Genomic DNA, 22,595 nt, shown 5'->3' with positions numbered 1-22,595 from the left:
GGAATTGTTTATAAAATAATTGGCAAAACAATAGTGATTATAGATTTTTTAATAAATTATTTAAACGAATACAGAAACAAGAAAGAACAACTTCTATTTCATAAATTCTATTTATGATATTACTTTGTTGTAAACAATGTCCATATATAAATAATGTACATACAGTGGAACACCATGTAACGATTAATTAATACAGTGTGATTTAAATTTTAAAATAAAAAATTTGTCATAAAGTGTGAGTAAGAAAACTTGTTATTATGTAATAAGAAATTTCATAACGTTATGTCGGTTTTGGTAATTTATCTAATCGGAAACTGAACTCAACCAATTCAGTAACAGCTTCTGATAATCGTTTTCTATATACCGGATCAATTTTCATTATTTTAAGCACTGTTTCGTTTCTATTTACAAATTCAAACTCATGATAACTGTCAGAATTATTCATAATTTCTGCACCTACTTTTTCATCCAATAACACAGTCTGGAAATATATAGCTGCGGTGATTAGAGCACATAATCTCTGCTCTTCCATCCCTTCAATTAATTCTGACCAAGATGGAACTTGCACAGAAACTGATTTTGCTGAGGTCAGTGTTTCACACAACACGCTATAGTAATGCTTCAGCATAGCCTCTTCCCACTTTTCTCTAAAATCACGATCAGCGCAAAGATACAACAATTGTATCACGTCGTGCGCCAGAGGAGAATATCTTATTAGCTGGAAATCTACCAAAAAACACTTGGGAGGTACTGTGTTACTGAACATCAGATTATTCCCCCATAAATCTCCATGACTAATAACATTTCTTTTTGTAGCTGACATTTCTAAGGCTGCGTATACTTCTTCACAAGCTTTTGGTATCATACTGGCATCCAGACCAAGGTGTTTAGCTACAGCAACTATGGCATTCACACTTACTTGAAACCACATTTTAGTCTTGCCAGTCTCGGAGAAAGCATTCTCAACGAAAGCATGTGGATACATTTTCTTCAAAGACTTTCCAAAACGTGCTTCCACTAACAGAGAGGATGCATGCATTCTGGCAATGGATGTTAAACTGGATACAATGAGCTCTTTGTCGAATAACCTATTCCTCAACGAATAGCCTTTAACACCTAAATCTTCAAATACCAGGAGATTCTCCTTGACCAAGAAACAAGTTGCAGTCCATGGTTCATCTTTATACTCATGATACAGTTGAGGAAATATGTCACGATAGAAGATTTTCTCCTTTAGAAAGACACATTTATCAAGCACGTATTCAGCTTGGCTGGGTACATCGTACGGCACGACTTTAACGAAGAAGGACAGGATCTCTCTCCCATTTGCGGTTTTGACTTCTACGCTGAGCTTCTGATGTGATCCCAAAAATCCGAGCTTCCCATCAGAATATGATCTCAAGAAGAATTTGTGCACCACTGTGTTGCTGCCTGTTGCATGTTTCACTAAAGTTTGTACATCTTGAAGGGTGAATAAATTTCGATAAGCATCCACATTAGATAGATGTTGTCCGCTGATCGAGTATTCTGGCGCGATTCGAACCTCCAGCTCTGATTTTGACATGGTTGAGGAAGTAACTATCGCAACGACTGATCCTCTTTATATAAGCATCAACCATAAGCTACTTTCCTTTTTAGACCGTAGGTATCTATGATGAATTTACAACAGGATACTTGTACCTGTTTTTTGGCGTGTATATTTACCGACAATCAGTGCTGAGATAAAGCGGCAACGAGACAAAAGATCTGTGCGCCACATGATTCGGATTACGCTACTATCGAGTACGTGTAAACATCGTAATGTTTGCTCTGTCTCTTCATTCTATTATGCATGCTAAGCCTGTGCAACAGCTAACTTTAACGCTAAAAAAAGCAATAACTGACACGGTCACATAAATCGTTCTTTGTCCAAGTTCTAATACTTTAATTCATGAAGATTTGGATTTTACGCTATTCTGTCTCGACGAACAAATAACCAATACGGTAACTCGAAGATGCTTAAGATACTGGCACCCATGAAGAGACCAACCGCACTTCCAACAGAAACTAAAAATAACAAACAATCAGATAACGTAACGTTGTAAGATAATATGGTACAAGGTGTTTCAGACATTGACAAATTTTAGAAACATATAATAATATTTGAAATATCAGAAAAGCTTATTACAAATATGAAGTCAAATTTGTTTGGTTATTGTAATATAATGAATACTAACTTCTCCATTCTAGCTTTATGTCCATACAAATATCAAAAATAAAAATTTGCCTACATGGTAATCACAGTAGAGGAATTCATATGTCAAACAATTGATAATCAAGGAAAATAATAATGAGTAATTCAACATACTAATTATTTTACGGTCTGTATATATCTTTATCTCAAAGAGAAAATTTGTTACTTTATAAAATAAATTTTTCTTTTATTCTGGCAGTATGGTTATAATTATACGGTTGTAATGTTCCATTAATTTATGTGATTATGTTTTCCCAATTGCTTCGTCAATGTCGGAAAAACAGCTTGTTTAATAGTTGATAAAAATAGCGCTGATAATGAAAAGATCTGTAAAAAAGAAAATGCGCGAGAAATATTCTTCCTCTACATCTATATAATATTTTATTACAAATGACTAAATAATTGTCACTATTAATTACTATTGTTAATCGTTTACCTATAACGTCTAAAAGATCGTTAACCACATATCGACGATAACGCACCGTTGGATGTGATAGCAAGGTAAAATGAAGTCGTGCATACATTTGACTCGGAGTATCATATTCAGAGGGTTCCAATCGATTTCTGCAATACAAAATACCACTTATACTTAAAAGCATTATAAATTAATTTGTAAACAAATACAAATTAACAGATATTTTGTGTCTAATATAGTGCTTAGAAGAGATAAAATAATTACTTTCAAAAGAATGAGTGCTACATTGTACGATACAAGTGATCTTAGGGTATTTTAATATTTTCAAGATATTCTACGCTAATTGTCTTTCAATTAATGCCTTTCTTCAACTCCACAAGTGCGTTCAAACGTGTTCATACATAAAATAAAGGGAACTATACTATCTCATGCAAAACTTTCGATCCGAGCATAATATTTTTATAGAATTCGTACACGAGCAACAAAGTCCCTTCGCAATCCGGAAGACATTTTTCGTCTCTGAGCGATTGCAAGTCGATATTCGTTTTATTGGCTATTATGCAGACCGTCTCGGTGCCGTTGCAAGCTCTTGCCCCTTGGGGTACGAGATAATAAAAATTCACGCATCCGCAAAGCTTTATCATTCGTTCTATAATTACCTAGCGATAAATACCACTTAATTTATTAGTGCCGACATATAAATCAAGCTCCGTCGGCCAACAATGGGCAAGGTTTATTGTATATTCGAAAATACATCGGTGTAGTTACGACAAAAAAAGAAAGATTGACGTACTTCCAGATAGCACGAGTCGCTACTGTAAATGTTAAATAGATTGTTCGCTAGTATTTCGTCGCGAAACCGACAGCCCCTGTGCTCAGCAGCAATATTCTTCACGCCAACCTCGTTGAACGTGTCTTTCATTATGAACTCGACTCGGGTCGTTTTTCCGGCTTTTATACGTATCTCGTCCATGCCCACATTGTTAAGCATTGGTAACTTCAAATTATTCAAAAGATGTACCTGTAAGTGTATAATTTTTGTATCGAGTATTTCTTTTCTTTTTATCTTGAAACAGTATTATATAACAGTATTTAAAACCAATATAGTAATTTATAACAGGCTGTCTAGTTTGATTTATAAAGTAATACGTACCATTTTGTACATTGAACTTACAACTAAAAACTACTTTTGAAGAAACATGTTTGATTAGTATTAAATTTTAAATGATGCAAGCTTTTAATTAATTGTCTCGAGGATATAAGAAGGATCAAATTTGATCAATTTGTGTTTCTTTAAAGCTGCTTGATGATTCATTAATGGTGTATTGTATATCATATGAACGCGTCCTCAGCTAATTGATGAAGCTAACTGTAATGCACATGGAACATTTTATCAAAAGATCAGACTATGTTTAGATACTTGAAATCTTTGTTTATATATTTGCTTTGACTTTAAAAAAAAAAAACCTTAATTACGCGCTGCCGTATTTCTTTAAGGATAACTGTAACTCTCTGATCAATACTTCCTTTTGGATCACCCAATATTGTTCCTTCTATTGTTTACTCTTGCAAAAACACGTGAGGAAGTGATTTACTTGTTTAAGTATTAAATTAATGACCGAATTATAGGTAATATTTTTTAAATAAAATTAACATTAAATTATTTAACTTGTTAATCAACCTTTTAAGTAGGGCGAGTTAAGTCGCCACTCAGATACTATTAAATATAACAATTTTTTATTTATAGATCTATTTTTAATGCTGTTTTTTATTAAAAATTAAGCATATCATGTTTGTGTCTACAAAGACTAAAATCGACCCAACTATTATTAATTTGTTTTCATTAAGTTCTAACTCTATAATTATACTAGTTTTTTTATTAAAATGTGATCCAGTTAACTGAATAGAAATATTATTAAAAAAAAAAAAGACAAGTACGAACTGTGAATCCAGCGAAAAGATATTTCTTCATCTTTGCATCTAATCGAATATCGACGATAAGATCGCCGTACTTCACGGTGCGATTCACAAAGAAATGTACGCCGGGTTTCAAATGGAACGTATTCATCGCGATGCAATATCCCACGCCAGTTTTCCTCAATTCCTGAAATTCAGTGCAGCAGTCGAATTTTACGTTGTTCCACGTGCATTCCGCTAAGAATTCTTCGCAAGGAACACGCATCTATGATAAATAAAGGTAGAGAGATACATATTTACAGTATTTCAACTTTAGCGCCCGATAAATGTGATTATCTAACTGCAAGAAAATTAATAATCATTCACCTCTTGATAAAGAGACAAAAGATCTTCCGTCGATGCACGGAGGAAATTCGGGTTGGAATAATTGGTGAACAATCCCGGGTTTCTTAAAAAAAATAACAAATTTTTTATATTTTAATTTGTAATATAAGTAATTACGATTTTAAATATAATAATATTTTAAATTGCTTAATAGTAATACAAATTTCCTGTAATTAAATTTTAATCATAATGCAAAATGGCAAAATATTTCTTAAACTAAAATTTTAACGTACCTTTTGAAATATTTTTTAATGGCGGAAGTGGAAGTAATGCAAAAAGCAACCGTAGGAAAGGATGTTTGCCAATCAACATATGTAGTCTCGGTAGTTAAAGCAACAGGATATTGAATATAATTTCTCACTACATCATTAATCATATTTGCACAACCGTACCAAGACAGTGCACAAAAAATTAGCCAAAATAATCTGTAAATTAGTTGTAAAAATGTAATGTTCCTTCGTCATTATTTAATTAAAATTATTTCTATCCCACTATATGAATTGTATATTTCATATTATAAATTTTCAATCTACATAAAAAAAAAGAAGGGAAATTTAAAACATTGCATCGGTACATGTTAATAGTGTTAATTGTGATTTTTATAAATAATAATTTTTAAATAGACGCGTTTACCTTTCTATATACGAAAGCTGATCGTTCACAAGATATTTAACACCGTGGATAGTACAATTTGTTAAATATTGTTTGATAATTTTCCACCACCAAACGAATTTTGCCTTCATTGTTATGCTAAACTAACGTTCTAGATTCAACTAATCGAATTAAATAAACTGCTTTCTTAATTATAAACGAATCGATTAAATATGGTACGAGTTATTTCATAAATTATACAAACATTTTGATTTAATCACTGGATGCATGCATAAGTTTATGATTATTTTATTACGCGAGCTGAGCTTGTTTCATGCATTGTTTTATATCTTTAGAGATCAATTGAATAGAATATTTCATTTTTATATTGTTTCACTTTTATTGCAGTAAGTATAGATAATTTAAACTAAATTAAATAAGTTAATAAAAAATTGATAGTAATTCGATAAAAATGGATAAAAGATATTTATAGTCATTTTTTATCATTTCACTATAATTACAATAATTAAAACAAAAAATAAATTTTGTAAAAAGTGATATCAAGTTCCCTTCTCATTATGTTCTTTCCTTTTACCAATATATATATATATATATATATATATATATATATATATATATATATATATATATATATATATATATATATATATATATATATATATATATATATATATATATATATATATATATATATATATATATATATATATATATATATATATATATATATATATATATATATATATATATATATATATATATATATATATATATATATATATATATATATATATATATATATATATATATATATATATATATATATATATATATATATATATATATATATATATATATATATATATATATATATATATATATATATATATATATATATATATATATATATATATATATATATATATATATATATATATATATATATATATATATATATATATATATATATATATATATATATATATATATATATATATATATATATATATATATATATATATATATATATATATATATATATATATATATATATATATATATATATATATATATATATATATATATATATATATATATTAATGTATTTTTATAATAATAAATTATAACGAATAGTAGTAGTAATAGTAAAAGTATTTGCTGCTCCATCCGTATATTAGCCAATGTTTCAGATATAATATTAGCCTGATATAGTCCAACAAGTACACAAAATATACAAAAACTAAATTATAACAAATATATGAATTTAAAATTTCTTAATAATAAATAATTATTGATGTATTTTTTTATATTACATTTATTTCATTTTTATTCTCTAAGTATACATTTTGCAGACATGTAATAGGTATTTACAAGCATGTAGCACGCGCACATGATGGAGTGAAGTACCGGTAAGCGTGTATACATTTGCGTATATTTTGAGGTTAGCTTTTCGAAGATAAGTTGTATATCATAAATTTTACTAATTATTGTTTAATTTATATTAAGTAATTGAAAACGCATGTGGCATTTGTTTTAAATTTAAAAAAATGACAAGATATTTTATTAAATTTTCATATCTTGGTACACTGTACAGGTACAATTAATCATATTATTTATAATCATAATCATATATCTATTTTTAATAATTTTAACTCACAATAACTCACATTCATGTTTGAAGTTACTTCTAAAAAATTATATTTTTTGTATTTTTATACAGATTACAGTAGGTAAAGAATAAAATGTAGAATTTAAAAATGAAATTTTCTATAATACCAGTTTTTAAGATATTAGAATACAAATTATGTGTATATATATATATAAAATAGGTATCTTTTATTACTTTTATTTTATTTGTATGTTTAGTGGAATGCAAAAAAATATAGTTAAAAATACAAATATTCAGATATATGATGTTGACACCATTCAAGGTGCTATAGAAAATGCTTTCTCAACGTTGTTTCCAAAAAGTATAGTATGGCCAAAATTAACTTGTTGTAGTAGGTAATGTTTCTACATATTGTCAATTTTATTTGACATTATATTGCAAGATATTAATTATATACAGGTATGTGATTAATATTGATGAAACAAATTTATAGAACAGATCTAGGTGTACATGCGATACATAATTCAGCTCATATTGATGTGGGAAATAAGTATGATGCTATTTACAATCCTGAAATGGCACTTAGATACGTTAATCGGTATTTTATTAAATGCGGTCACAATATAAGGTAATCAAATGTTTAATAATTCCTATATTTTTTGATCATTAAAAATTAATAATATATCATTTTAAGGTTATTGGAAGTAATTCCAGTAAAGGATACATTTCATGTAAGACAATGTGCAAATTCTAGGACTTATCTTTATAGAATTCTGAGAGCTAAGAATAACAATGATCACAAAATTCCTATAATGGAAATGGATCATTGTCTGCACCTTAAGTATAACTTATGTCATAAGTATCATGTCATAACTTAGTATTATGTCACAACTTATCAATTTTATGAAGTATTTGTTACAGGTCAGATACTTTTGATCCTGAAAGAATAAAACGTGCAATACAACTTTTTATGGGAACAAAAGATTTCAGAACATTTTCTGCAAAAACTATATCAAGTGTACCAATTAATTATGTAAGGAGTTTGTACAGCTTAACTTTTGAGAAAGGTTCTCCATTTATGCCGTTTGATCCTCTCTCTGAAAATTTTGAATTTTGGGAATTTAAATGTTCATCAAAATCTTTTGTATATAAGCAGGTATAATTAATAAATATTATTTTATATAAGAGAGAATGTATGTAATGTACATTACAATAGATGTGTTAATGATATTAATACTTTTATTTGCAATATGTGTGCTTTTCTAATAAATTATTTTTTGTAGGTTAGACGAATTGTAGCTACTTTAATTGCTTTAGGTACAGGTAAAATAACAGAAAAAGATATAACTGTAATGTTACAAGTTCCTGGCCATCAAAATTTTCTACGTATTTTACAGCCAGTACCAGCAACTGGTTTATTCCTTTTGAATGTAGGATATAACCAAGAGTACTTAGATGAACATATTATAAAATATAAAATATCCGATGATGGAATAGTCATACCATTAAATGAAACTGAAGTATAATATACATCTAGGAATGTATACAAATATCACCAAATAATATTTTTTAATTAATTCAATTATTTTTTTTTTAAAGTACTAGTAAAGTACATTGACAATGGACCTAAATAGTCTAATAAGAAGTAAAAAATTACAATTAAAAAAATGCAAGACTATTGTAACCAACATGCTTGGTCAAAAATATGTAGAGATTGATGGAATAAACACAGAATTGTCCTCTACTGCTATGCCATTTGTCATAGATGATAGACCAGACTTACAGATTGCACATGTAATACAAGGACTATTCCTAAGTTCCCAAGATCCTGTTGTAAGCAAAGAAATCTTGCAAAAGCGTAAGATTCGTCATGTTTTAAGCATTGGTATTGATGCATCAGTAAAATTTGATGACATCAAATATTATTATTGTGACTTGTTAGATTTACCTGAGTCTGATTTACTCATAGCAATTAAGAAATGCATTAAAATCATACACGAACATCGCGATGAAAATATTCTTGTACATTGTAATGCTGGTGTATCTCGCTCACCAGCAATTGTTATATCTTATATAATGGCTTACGAAAAAATATCTTATGATGATGCATATAATAAAGTAAAAAGTGTAAGAAATTGTATTAAACCTAATGAAGGATTTGTACAGCAATTAAAAAAAGCACAACTCTCAAACATATTATGATAGGTAATTACAAATGTATTGTATTAAAATTTATAAAATTTAAAGTTACTACTGTAGAGAATAGAAGGAAAAAATAACACTATTTTAACAATAGATTAATTATGTATATATATTGTTACAGTAGAATTCATGTATCATGACATAATGTGTACAGAGAATATTATTTCATAATTACAATTACTTTGTATTTATAATTCATTAGAAAAGGTACATTCATGCACAGCATCTATCAAATTTTTAGCCAAAACTAAGCATATTAAAATTGCTAATTCTGGCATTTTTGTATAAACCATGCATTGGAGATGACATATAAGTCGTCGTACCAAGTAGTTTTATAAAAATTACTGTAAATCTAAAAAATATAGATGAATTTCTGTATACATGATAGTATCTATTATTTTATTTGTGATAGTAGTATATCATTGTACCTGTAGTACAATAGCTATCATATCGATTATATAATAATAATAATAATAATAATAATAATAATAATAATAATAATAATAATAATAATAATAATAATAATAATGTAATTATTATCAATATTTATATAGTGTATACATATATATATGTGTGTATATATATATATATGTATATTTATATATAATTATGTATAATCTAATATTCACATTCCTCCAACAATTGAAATGAGCTGTCTTGAAGAAAATAGACAAGGCACTTGAACCGAATATCTTTTTCTTAGCTAGTTGGCCTCATAAATAGTAGAATGCAAAAATTTGCACATCATACAGCAAACAGTAAAATAGAAAGAATAAATAAAATTAGCTATTCAAAGAATACGACGTATCGCTTGCATTATAAATATTCATGATTCTTTTCTTTTAATGACGCCAATGATCTCGTGTCTCGTCTTTGATGACTGCACAAGAGCAGTACAAAAATAGCAAGGCCTTCTAAAGATTATGTTCCCCAATGCACATTAAATCCAGCATTTAATAATATACATGACCATATTTATCTTTTGTTGGCAGATTCATTCACTTTATAGCGCAGTGAAATTTGACGAGTATAAAGCGATCTTATTAATTATACTAGCTATAAAAAAGCAGGAAATTATATCTAGGAACGTTTTCCTTAGAAAGACCTTAAAGTTTCACATTTAGCAAAAAATTTGTGTAGACTCTAATATCATAATGTGGTTCAAAAACAGTTCCACTTAAGTCCAACATAACAAAAAAATGCAATTTATATGTACAAAAAATATAAATAAATTAACAAAACATGCTTGGTTAAACGCAAACGCATTTGACCACGCAATCCATACGGATAGAGACAATCTGAGATATATATAATATACATAAAAAATTAGTTCCTACGAAGCCACAGTCTTAAGTACAACATATCTGTACCTGAAAGGCATATCAGCAGCAATAAAAGTTATTAAGAAATCGGGTATTTCTGTGACAAATGAAATTACGCGCAATTTGCGTCTGACTGTATGTGTGAATATTTCTAACATGGCAATCAACCTAAAATCATGCGTTACAGTTACAGATACATAGGTAATTAGTATATGAACTGTAAATATAAACACCATCGTCAAACGTTATGTAGTAAACCAGTATCAGAGTCCAATAGAGTGGCCAGGTCGTATGCAGCAACATCAGTAATGGAACAGGGAACCACCTAGCATGTATGTACCCTTCTGTATGATTTGTCAGAGGAAAGTTACCATATAATGTTATATGTTTCATTGATTTTTACGCTATTTAAGTATTAACGTTTCACACCCCAAGGACCATCAGGATTAGTTACAGGTACGTGAGAATATCCGGCAAATTGCGGAAATTCTTCAACGCTAGCGGTGTTCGGAGCACTTTGTTGTTGCTGCTCCCAAGGTCCTCCTTTCACTACAAACCCGGAATTTCCAGAATTCCTTTCGTCGCGTTGAGGTGAACGTAAATTTTCGCGGTACTCATTTTCTATAACGTCTTGAATCTGAAATTCAGTAAATATTATATAAAGAGAATCTCTTTTATCATAATTTATAAAAATTTGTATATACAGGATGGTTGGTAACTGGTGGTACAAACGGAAAGGGGGTGAGTCTACGCGAAAAAAGAAGTCGAAAATATGGAATAAAAATTTGTCGTTTGAGGCTTTGTTTTCGAGAAAATCGACTTTGAATCTTCGTCCGGTACACGTGCGATACGTTATAACGGATCTCGCTGTAGACCGTTGTCTCGATGGAAAAATTTAAAAAAAAAAAAGATGAAAAAAAATTTTTATTCTATATTTTCGACTTCTTTTTCCGCGAAGAATCACCCCCTTTCCGCTTGTACCACCAGTTACCAACCACCCTGTATGTTTCGTAGTGAACTTACATATTCTTCTTCTAAATTCAATAAACGATCTTTTGCATCAGCTACATTTTCTTCCGTACCCACAATTGTTACAATATTGGGATCAGGATCGGTTTTCCTTGGAAATTTAATATCAACTTTAAACTCATCCATTATTTTACGAATATTCCTTCCTTTCGAACCGATTAAACGCGAATGCACAGCAGCATTTATATGCACTTCTTCTTTCGTCAAGTCATTCTAAATTATACGAAAAAAAGTAGTTTTCATTAATAATCATTATATACAAAAAGTGATATTTTAATAAAAAATATTAATTTAAAAAGAAAATGATATTTTAGACAAATAATATACTTACTAATTCGTTAACAATTTTCATGATATCGTCTTTTGCAGTGCAAGCATTTTTTTCATAACCAGTGATTGTAATGATATGTTCTTCTGGATCACCTTTACGTGGAAAATTAATTTGAACATCATGATCACTACGTATTTTATTAATCACGGCTCCTTTTCGTCCAATTATCTTTGGATGATATTCTGGATCAACTTCAATCTAAAATAAAATGCGTTATTTTATTTTAAAATGTTTATTTATAAATATAAGCAAACGTACCTTTAATTCGAACGATTTCAAAGCTCTATCTTGACGTTCAGCTTCCAAAGCTTTACACTTATCGAGTATAGCTTGTTTTGCATTTTCAACACACGGTGGTGTTCCAGAAATCTAAATAGAATATAATATTAGTCTAATATTAAACAGTACATTGATGTTACACTTTGATATTAAACATTATATCGCATATACCTTAATATAATCAAGTTTTTCCTCCGCTGGAGATAACATGATATGAACATCATATGTATTCATTAGTTCCCGCACATCACGACCCTTTTGACCTATTATAGAGCGATGAAGATCAAACGGCACCTCCACCTAAAAATAATGTTATAATTTATGCAACTTTTCGTCATTTGTCAAATTATTTGATATGTAAATTAATCGATAAAAGTACTAACTTCTATCGTAATTGGTACTAGATCAAGCAACGCTTGTTTAGCAGCAGCTACATTTTCTGGTTGCCCAGTAATGCGAATAACATCACACGCTGGAACAGTTTCGGGAACTTCACCATTCTCACCGTTCATTTGTTCTGCTACACGCTGTTCATCTAAAATATGAATATTCCAATCAAAAACTTGTAACTCTAAACTGGTAACATTCCTGTAACTCTTTTAAAGGAAATTTTTTATACCAACCATATGTTTCCCGATCAGGGAATTTTATTTGTACATCATACTCAGACGTAATCATCTGCACTTTACGTCCCTTTGCTCCCATAACTGTACGATGATGTTTTTGAGGTATTATACATTCTTCTGTCACCATTGATTCCTAAGAAACAACACACATAATTTATGTATAAAGTAATTACGAAATTAGAAGAAACAAGAAGACAAAACTTACCAATTCTTGTACAATTTCACGCATTCGTTGCTTCGCTGCTTCTATACATTCATGTGATCCTTTTAAAATTACTCGATCACTATCGACGCCAGCTCTCGGAAATGAAATTTGTACTCCTCCACATTCATCTGCAATACGATGTAATACACCTCCTCTCCGAGCAACAAAATGTCTATGATGCATCGGATCAATGCGAATTTCACCTTCAGTAATATTATCCTATAAAACAGATGAAACATAAACAATAATTTGATCCAGATAATGAAGAATAATTTTAAGTTAAAGCGAATTTTAACATAATTAAAGATATTAAAGACTTACGATTTCGCTAATTGTAGCTTCTAGTTCAGCTTTAGCTTTTTCAACAGCCTCTTTCTTTCCCATAATTGTAATTATTTCCTTATCCTGATCTGCTTCCGTTGGAAATATTATACGTGCTCCTGTGGATTCTCTTATCTAAAATAAATAAAATAAATAAATTATAATTAATATATAATTATGTAATATAAGATATGCAATAAGTTAGCTCACAAACCTTTTTGATATTGGCACCATTCTTTCCAATAAGGAATTTATGATGTTGTACTTTGGCACGTACCTCAGCCGAATAACTGGACAATTGTTTTTCATTTGTAAGCTCAAGCAACTGTTGTTTTGCCTTCTCAACATCTTCTTTAGGCCCCCTAATAGTTACCTATAAAGAACACAGCTAGATTAATGTTTAGTGTTGATAATTTAAATTAAACTCTTTACCTTATCACTCCGACTCTCTGCTGTAGGAAATTTAATTGCAACACCACCACAATCTTCCATAATAGAGTGAATTAATTTTCCACCAGTACCAATAAGAGAATTGTAAAACTTTGGTGGGATTACTATCTCATCCATAATAATATTGGCCTAATGTAAAACATTTACTCAATGCAATCACGCAATTAACAACTTAATATTTTTATAATATAACGATATAAACATTACCAATTCATTTTGTATTTTTTGAATCATTTCTTTAGCTTTTTCTACATTCTCTTTCTTGCCAGTGATGGTTATAACATCGCTTTTCTCACCTTCGGCAGGTAACTCAATTTTAGTTTGTGTTTCTTCTCTGATCTAAATTATAAATACGGACAATTATTTTATTTATAATTTATGTTTTAAGATAATAATTACGCATGCATAATTAAGATAAGATATTTGAATACCAACTTTACGAATGTTGACTCCACCTTTTCCAATGACAAACTTATGGAACTGCTTGAAAATAGGTACCTCTAAGACATAATTATGTTCATCGAGTTCTTTTACTAATTTCATTAAATATTTATGGCACTTATCTACATCCTCTTTAGGCCCTCTAATTTTTACTATATCTCCTTTTTCACCTATAAATAAACAATTTGTTTAATTATTTCTTTTAAGTCTTTCTACATTTTCTTTTTTATAAGTATAATGTAATATCGTGGTCGAGGGGCCCAGGGGGTGTCGTGCAAATTATAAATAAGCGGTTGCTGAGCATGTGCGTGGTGGGGCTAAGACAAAAGACAAGAGGTTGCTAAGGGACGATAAACGAATTAACAGGAGTATGAGTTGAGAAGCCAGAGAGTGTGGGTTGCATTGTTGAGATAGTGTTGTTAGCTTTGTTGAGAGAGAGTTGAATCTGTGTTGACGAGAGTTGTTAATTAATTATCTAGTTGTCTTAATTATAATACGTTGTTACGATTAGTTCATGTTAAATAACCATTGTCTTCTATTTAATTAACATCTGTTTAATCCATTTATTATTAATAAACTAATTATAATAGTTTACGATACTACAATAATATTACTACCCCTAAAATTATAACTTTTATATAAAATATACAGAACTTGAAAATAGGATTCCTTTTACTATAACTTTCTAATAACTTTTAAATTAATGGTCTCATATTTAAAACAACGAAAATATGCTACAATAGAAAATGATAAATATGACCTACACTCTAAATATGCATACTCAGCTCTTATTGGCTAAATACCAACAAGAGCCGAGGTCTTTCAAATGTTTGTACCTGGCATAAATCCGAGTTCTAGTTATTGCATACATATATCACGCTACATACCTGGACCAGGAATAGTGATCTGTACTTGATTGAACTTATCTCTAATTTCTTTAATATTATCTCCCTTATTTCCAATAATACTAGGATAATAACGATGATCTATTATTACATCTTTCTCTTTTTCATTCTCCAATTTTTTCACCATTTCTACTAACTCCTGTAACAAATCGGAAATATTATAACGCAAAAAATTTAAATTATGTGTTATTCATAGAACATAAAAGAAGTATTACAAACCGTTTGAGCTTTGAGCACACCAGCAAGATTTCCTTCAATACGAATTATGTTATTACCATCATTCTCAGAGATATTAATTACAACACCTGTTTCTTCTTTTATTCGGTTTACTATAAGAAATGTATTTAAAAAATAGAAAGAAATAACTAAAATTTTAATACAAAATATGTCACATAACAAATTTCAAAGAACTTACCATTACATCCATTCTTCCCAATAATATGTTTATAAAATCTAGGATCAACATTTAATTCTGTAAAAGTGAGCTTAGATATAAGATCACTAGCCATCACTTGAAGTTCATTTTGTGCTTTTTCTACTTCTTCAGGAGGACCTTCGATTTTGATTTTATCTTCTTTTCCAGTGAACTCTACATTCACTTTTGGCATTTCTTGCGTAATACGTTTAATATTAACTCCTTTCCTTCCTATTATATATTTATGAATCCAAACGGGTGCTTTTACCACAGCTGTACGAACACTATTCGCTTTTTCATATACTTTATTTAGTGCTATAACATTTGGTTAAGAAATGGATTAAAATAAAACAATATTATAATTATTTAAAGGATCATAATTACCTTGACCAAGCTTTTCCTGAGGTCCACGAAGAGTAATAGTTCCTGTAGGAGAATCTGGTGCAGGCATTTCTACACTCACACCAGTTACTTGCAGTATCTCTGCTATTGTACTACCACGTGGACCAATGACGTATTTGTGCTGAGATTTTGGAACTTCAACTGATACTATTGCACATCTCTTTTCCTAAATCAGAAATGCGGGTTTAATTCTGAAATACATATAGACCAATTTCTGCTTAATAATAATTTTTATCTAATCATTCATACCATATCTCTATAAATGGCTTCAATTTTTTGTTTTGCTGCTAAAACACCTTCTTTTTCACCAGCAATGGTGATTTCATCTTCTTGAACAGAAGCAGGGGGAATATTAATTCGAGCACCAGTGTCTGCCATCATGGCACTGAGATTCTCATTATGTGCACCATGTATAAATGGATGATATATTTTTGGCACAGATATTCTTTCAAATGCTTTTCTTGACTAATGAGAAAACCATTGTTATACAAAATAATATAACTATATTATTTTTTCACTACAATTTAAATATAATGTAATTAAAATATAGTACTCTTACCTGTTCATCTGAAATCACTCTAATTTCATGCTCAGCCTTTTCTATTCCTTCTTTAGTTCCTGTAATAGTTATTGTATCTGACTGGTCTTGCACAGATGGAACATTTATCTTTGTTGCAGTTGTCTTTTCTAGATCTTTTAGACGCTGCCCCTGTTTTCCAAGAATCCAACGATGATGATCCTTAGGAATGCTAATCTGTTTGCTTGCCTGCAGTAATCAAGTAAAAATTTCAAGTTTTTACAAATTGCTATTCTAATTCTAATATTACATTTATTTATAATATGTAACCTGCGTCTGAAATGTTGTTAAAATTCGACGCTTGGCTTCCAATACTTGATTTTGTTTACCAGTTATTAGGAATGTTAGAGACTGATCTTTTGATGTAGCTATTTCAATGATTGTATTTGTCTCTTTCATTATTGTTTTACACGTACGTATGGATTCACGTTCTCCAAATTTGTCACTATGATCAAATTTGCGTTCTTCTCCAGGTACACGAAACATCTAAACAACAAAATAGTAGCAATGAAATATACAATTATAAAGGAAGTATACATGTGTTACAACTAAATAATTTGTACCTGTGTAATAGTTATACGTCCAAGTTGTAAATTATTATTTATAGAGAAAATATTTAATTTTCCTGAACTTGAACTGGCTGACTCAGGAAGAACTGGGAATGTCTCATCATAGGTAGGTGGCTCATAGGCCGTTCCCTCTTCCATTACTGACTGCTGCTGCATGTTGGGGTTGTCCTGTTTCGTGCCAAGTCCTTACAGTAGCACTATAATCAATAATTATTAATATATTTCTTAGATTACACATAAAATAACAAGCAATTTATTGAATAATACTTTAATTTTTAAATCTGAAATACCTAAATTAAATTGCACTCAATTCAAAACAAAAGACAGGAAATCACTTAATCTAATTCATTATCAAATTTATTTACAATATTTGTTAACACTTTACATTTATATTACATGAAATCACATACAATAGATTGAGAATCATGGTTGTGTAAGTTAAGATTTTAAGAATTTGGATTCAGTAGTATATTTCAATTCTTAGAAATATAATAGTAATATAGCATGATTACTAAATGCAGAATTTTTCATGACTTACACCACTATGATCTTCAGCTCTCCATATATGTATGTATAATTTCATAACTTAAACTGATCATTTGATAACATTAAACAAATATATAAAGTGTAAATATAAATGAAAAAGAAAATGACGGAAGGAGTATGAAAAAAATATAACATATATATTATTACAGGAATTACAGGACGTCGAAAAATTTCTTTGTAAAATTCCCGTTTAATATCATCTTTTAACATAAATTCTTGTTTAATGACTTCGCGGCTGACAAATGTAGTAAGAATTGTCAGACAGCGATAGAAATTCGTGACGATTAATATATTAAACGGGAAATGGGAAAACGGATTTAAGTTAAATGCCAGCATGTCAATGACCACGGAGTAGTTGAGCTAGTGACCACCATATGGAATGAAGTATTCACTTGACACGTCACAAGATCGCTAACCTTTTCAAAATGAATGCATGCACGTTGCATAGATCAAAAATAATGTTTGCGTATTTCTACATCGAAATAAGAAATAGGTAATCTAAGGCTGTCGTTATATTCAGATAGAGAAAGACAGGAAGAGGAAAGAGATGAAAATACATAGAGAGAAAATGAGAGAGAGAGAGACAGACAGAGACAGAGACAGAGAGTTTCGTATGGGCAGTCACGACATATCACGAAATACATAATACTTACTCTACCGTAATAAAGAAATCCGGCCAAGTAATAAACGTGTATTACGAAGCCAGTTTATTAGTGATTTGCCTGAAACATTTGAAAATTCACGGATATTAGACACTGAGATGACCACTTAATCTAATTTAATTATCATTGGGCAAGTAATTGTCCACTACTCTCACGAAACGTACGTCTTTCCTTACCGGTAACGCAAAGTGAAATGCGACAAATAGGTACTAGCTGGCTTGCAGAAAGTTACTATAATGCAGAGATGTCAAGCAGCATTCTCATTGCAAACCTTAGAATACAAATAACGCTAGTAAAGTTGTATTCCACAAAAAAATGTTTACACTTTTACACCTCTTTTTACGTAAAAACTACGTATCGATACTTAAAATAAATGAAAGAATTTACTTGTTAGGAATTCTGAAGAATAAATACATTCGTGTTTTCATGTACAATGCCAAATGTTTAATTTTTATAATGATGAAGTAAAAACTTTTTGTTGTCTAATTATTGTATATGCAGTGAAATTAAAAATAAAAAAATGAGTAAGAATATATTGATAGGAAATATAATCACTAACAATGATTACATTTTAGTACATATATACATATATTTTTTGTACCAGCATTTTATATTTAAATTTTGTAAAAAAGATGTGAATATTCATAATTTTTATATTATTCTATAGCTATTATATTATATGTATATTCCTATACATATTACCTTTACGTAAAAAGGAAAAAAATGACACCACGTGGAGTCAATATTTAAATTTATTTCTCTCATATTTAACAAACTTACAAAATAAGCGATATATTAAAATATTTCATTAATTTTTTTCTGTATCATTCACAGACTATAATGTTGTAAAAAATTAGTGTACTGTTTGCTATAAAATAGATTCGAAATGCGATCAATAAAGAAATATACGGTAAAGAAAATGAATAAGTAATTCGTTTAATTTTACTAGCAATGAACATTGTTATCGTTGATTAACTTTTATATTTCAAGCGTATCATTATGTAACATGACAGAATAAAGGTTGAACATAGGTCATTCTGCGAATATTATATATGCTTAAATATTTTTCCTAATAACGAACTTCAAGTGAGAAAAAGAAGGAAAAATATGCCTGAAAACATCAATCGCACGGGTCCATTCATAGGAGCAATTGACGAAGGGACGAGTAGCGCTAGATTCTTAGTAAGTAAACTTCATTTGTGTTTAAATTCAAACAATGAAAACAACTGACAGCCAACTGAGATTTCTGAATGGAATTTGAACTCATATAGACTGTGTTCATGCGGTTGTTTCTCCACAATATTTACTTTACGATATGTTATACTATTTTAAACTGAACGATAGTTTCCTATTTAACAATATTCCACATTAAGATTTTTATTTTAATTTTTGTTAGGTCCTTTTATGAATTTGTAAGTTAAAATTTATAAGCTGCTTTAATCGTTGTTTTATTAAATTTTTATTTATAATTATATAAAATTTGTTGTAGCTTTATTTTATGATAAGTAGTAGAGTATATGTAGAAAAATTATGTATAATACAGAAAGCATAGTGCAATGTATTTTTTTCTAGGTGTTTGATGTCTTACGTAGGAAAGTAATAGCATCACACCAAATTGAAATTAAACAAAAATATCCACAAGAAGGATGGGTGGAACAAGATCCAAAAGAGATCTTAAAAGCTGTTATAGAATGTATCAAAAAGACTATAGAAAAATTAAAAGATATCGGCATGAGCGCGTCAGATATTAAAGCAATTGGGATCACCAATCAACGAGAAACTACTTTAATGTGGGATAAAAATACAGGAGAACCATTACACAATGCAATAGGTAAAGTATGTGGTTTATTATTAAGATATTTTTGTATTCATAGCATATATATCTAAACATATATTATACACATGTAAGAGTATTAAAATAAAATTAATATTATTTTTTATAGTATGGCTAGATATTAGAACTACCACAACTTTAGAAGGTATATTAGACAGTGTACCTAATAAAACAAGAAACAAAAATTATTTGAAACCTATTTGTGGCCTTCCAATGTCACCATACTTTAGTGCTCTCAAAATACGTTGGCTTATTGATAATGTACCATCTGTTAAACATGCAGTTGATGAAGAAAGATGTGCTTTTGGAACAATTGATACATGGCTTATGTGGGTATGTCCATTTATTTATTTTTATTCATATATTATTACATAATATCACAATAATTGATTCACTCATAATTTATTTCTCGATGAAATAAATCGTATTTGTATCATATAGAATCTCACCAAAGGTCAGTTACATATAACTGATGTTTCAAATGCATCTCGCACAATGTTAATGAATATTGAATCATTAAAATGGGATCCTCTGTTATGTCAATTTTTTGGAATTCCACAACATATTCTGCCTGAAATACGATCTAGTGCTGAAGTATATGGAATAGTTTCTAATCCAGAAGTTCTTGCTGGTGTACCTATAGCAGGGGTAAATATTTAAAATAATATATCCAGCTATTAATTTTGTTTCAAATTTGATTGATTAAATTAACATACTTCACCTTTAAATGTAAGTGTGTAGGTGATCAACAAGGAGCACTTCTTGGTCAATTATGCTTAAGGCCTGGGCAAGCAAAGGCTACTTATGGAACTGGTTGTTTCTTACTTTACAATACTGGAAATGTTGTATGTATTTATTTCTGTCAATCAATATATTGTGTAGTATACGTTTTACTGAAAACTAATTCATTTTATCATTTTAGAAAGTAGATTCGACTCAGGGTCTTATAACAACTATTGCATATAAGATGGGTAAAGAACCAGCAATTTATGCATTGGAAGGCTCAGTAGCTATAGGTGGGGCAGCTTTAACATGGTTACGTGATAATATACAACTATTCGCTAATATTACACAGTCTCAAGACATGGCAGAAAGTGTGAGAAATTCTGGAGACGTATATTTTGTACCTGCATTTTCTGGTTTATACGCACCATATTGGCAACAAGATGCACGAGGGTAAGTAAACCGTAATAATAATATTTCAGAAGATCGCTACTCCTATTTTTTGATATTGCAAATTACAAGATGCGTACATTTTCTAGAGTGATTTGCGGCATCACTGAAGATACGCAGCAATATCATATCGTCCGGGCAGCATTAGAAGCTGTCTGTTTTCAGACGAGAGATATTTTAGAAGCGATGATTAAAGATTCCGGAACGAAACTAACAACTTTACAAGTTGATGGTGGAATGACAGTAAATAATTTGCTTATGCAACTACAAGCTGATCTAACAGGAATAAATGTTGGTATGTAACATTTTTCATTGATATCACCTTTATCTGCAATGAACATATATATTTCACTTATATTTTAATAATAACATTTTAATAATGTATATAGTGAGACCCAATATGGTAGAAACAACAGCATTAGGAGCAGCTATATTAGCTGGTATTGGAGTAGGTATTGTTGATATCAGCGATGTAGACGCGTCGCAAGTTACATCATTTTCACCAGAAATTGGAGATGATGGTAATAACTCTTTTGAATAAAAGAATAAAATGCAAAAGGGAATAAGTTAATAATAATTTCATATATTTATATTTCAGAAAGAGATTTAAGGTATTCTAAGTGGAAAATGGCTGTCGAAAGATCTATGAAATGGGATTGTTCTACCACTTTAATAAACAATTAAAATAAGATAGTATTACTGTAAATAATAAAAAGGATAATATAAAATTTAATGATATTTAAATCAAGGAGTACATAAAAAGTAAATACTATCTTGTTCGAATCAGGATACATGTATATAGATTTGATTAAATATTGCGGAATGTTTAAATCTAATATGCTACATCATTTAAATATGGACACAACAATCTGGAAGATAATAGAAATGGAGGGTCCAATATTAAAGTTATATATATCTTGTTCCAGATTCGAAATATATATATATATATATATATATATATATATTACGTATGTAAAATAGTCAAAATTATACATAAGTTGTGTGTTCATCGATGAAGTATTATGTATATTTTGTTAATGAATATATTGATTGAATGTATTATTATTATTTGTTATTGAAAAAACTTTTCTTTTGTGAATAATTGTTATGTGTTTATATATTTTTAACCATATCTG

General features: G+C 29.4%; 6 protein-coding genes across 10 annotated transcripts; 3 read left to right on the top strand and 3 right to left on the bottom strand.

Moving 5' to 3' along the window:
* Nucleotides 1-122: 122 nt before the first annotated feature.
* Nucleotides 123-2,031, bottom strand: LOC105681482. The gene has a single exon (XM_012391308.3). It carries the CDS (start codon nt 1,562-1,564, stop codon nt 281-283), a length of 1,284 nt encoding a protein of 427 aa, XP_012246731.1. The 5' UTR covers nt 1,565-2,031; the 3' UTR covers nt 123-280.
* Nucleotides 1,820-5,951, bottom strand: LOC100744280 (pickpocket protein 11). 2 transcript variants are annotated; one of them, XM_012391329.3, is made up of 8 exons: nt 5,583-5,951; nt 5,183-5,374; nt 4,932-5,013; nt 4,591-4,830; nt 3,442-3,669; nt 3,123-3,307; nt 2,670-2,797; nt 1,820-2,046 (listed from the first exon to the last, which is right to left on the bottom strand). In XM_012391329.3, the coding sequence occupies exons 1-8, from the start codon at nt 5,690-5,692 to the stop codon at nt 1,946-1,948; spliced, it is 1,266 nt and encodes a 421-aa protein (XP_012246752.1). In that variant the 5' UTR covers nt 5,693-5,951; the 3' UTR covers nt 1,820-1,945. The 2 variants fall into 2 exon arrangements, with proteins under 2 accessions (XP_012246752.1, XP_024226932.1); XM_024371164.2 differs by lacking the exon at nt 1,820-2,046 and having other exon boundaries at nt 2,236-2,797.
* Nucleotides 5,952-6,871: 920 nt separating this feature from the next.
* Nucleotides 6,872-8,897, top strand: LOC100749584 (tRNA pseudouridine synthase-like 1). Of its 3 annotated transcripts, XM_003485249.4 has the most exons (6): nt 6,872-7,155; nt 7,428-7,565; nt 7,664-7,798; nt 7,865-8,011; nt 8,092-8,326; nt 8,454-8,897. In XM_003485249.4, the coding sequence occupies exons 1-6, from the start codon at nt 7,109-7,111 to the stop codon at nt 8,694-8,696; spliced, it is 945 nt and encodes a 314-aa protein (XP_003485297.1). In that variant the 5' UTR covers nt 6,872-7,108; the 3' UTR covers nt 8,697-8,897. The 3 variants fall into 3 exon arrangements, with proteins under 3 accessions (XP_003485297.1, XP_024226569.1, XP_012246977.1); XM_024370801.2 differs by lacking the exon at nt 6,872-7,155 and having other exon boundaries at nt 7,428-7,561; nt 7,630-7,798; XM_012391554.3 differs by lacking the exon at nt 6,872-7,155 and having other exon boundaries at nt 7,434-7,565; nt 7,630-7,798.
* Nucleotides 8,791-9,372, top strand: LOC105681418 (dual specificity protein phosphatase 19). The gene has a single exon (XM_012390953.1). The coding sequence runs from the start codon at nt 8,791-8,793 to the stop codon at nt 9,370-9,372; it is 582 nt and encodes a 193-aa protein (XP_012246376.1).
* A 707-nt stretch (nt 9,373-10,079) lies between these two features.
* LOC100749464 (vigilin) lies at nt 10,080-18,717 on the bottom strand. 2 transcript variants are annotated; one of them, XM_003485248.4, is made up of 23 exons: nt 18,617-18,717; nt 18,444-18,512; nt 17,239-17,441; nt 16,946-17,161; nt 16,658-16,864; nt 16,348-16,563; nt 16,081-16,264; nt 15,697-16,011; nt 15,501-15,610; nt 15,264-15,420; nt 14,371-14,546; nt 14,143-14,274; nt 13,918-14,064; nt 13,700-13,858; nt 13,486-13,620; nt 13,165-13,383; nt 12,957-13,092; nt 12,717-12,868; nt 12,505-12,633; nt 12,313-12,423; nt 12,055-12,252; nt 11,718-11,936; nt 10,080-11,331 (listed from the first exon to the last, which is right to left on the bottom strand). In XM_003485248.4, exons 3-23 carry the CDS (start codon nt 17,398-17,400, stop codon nt 11,110-11,112), a joined length of 3,702 nt encoding a protein of 1,233 aa, XP_003485296.1. In that variant the 5' UTR covers nt 17,401-17,441; nt 18,444-18,512; nt 18,617-18,717; the 3' UTR covers nt 10,080-11,109. The 2 variants fall into 2 exon arrangements, with proteins under 2 accessions (XP_003485296.1, XP_012246485.1); XM_012391062.3 differs by having other exon boundaries at nt 18,629-18,647.
* A 570-nt stretch (nt 18,718-19,287) lies between these two features.
* Nucleotides 19,288-22,558, top strand: LOC100749342 (glycerol kinase). The gene is made up of 9 exons (XM_003485247.4): nt 19,288-19,634; nt 20,025-20,283; nt 20,396-20,619; nt 20,728-20,934; nt 21,021-21,131; nt 21,209-21,462; nt 21,549-21,754; nt 21,849-21,980; nt 22,058-22,558. Exons 1-9 carry the CDS (start codon nt 19,560-19,562, stop codon nt 22,141-22,143), a joined length of 1,554 nt encoding a protein of 517 aa, XP_003485295.1. The 5' UTR covers nt 19,288-19,559; the 3' UTR covers nt 22,144-22,558.
* The last annotated feature ends 37 nt before the right edge of the window (nt 22,559-22,595 follow it).

Source organism: Bombus impatiens, unplaced genomic scaffold, assembly GCF_000188095.3.
Source record: "Bombus impatiens unplaced genomic scaffold, BIMP_2.2 scf_0049, whole genome shotgun sequence".
NCBI lineage: Eukaryota > Metazoa > Arthropoda > Insecta > Hymenoptera > Apidae > Bombus > Bombus impatiens.
The sequence above is the reverse complement of the archived record's forward strand: the minus strand, read 5'-3'. Positions and strand labels throughout refer to the sequence as shown.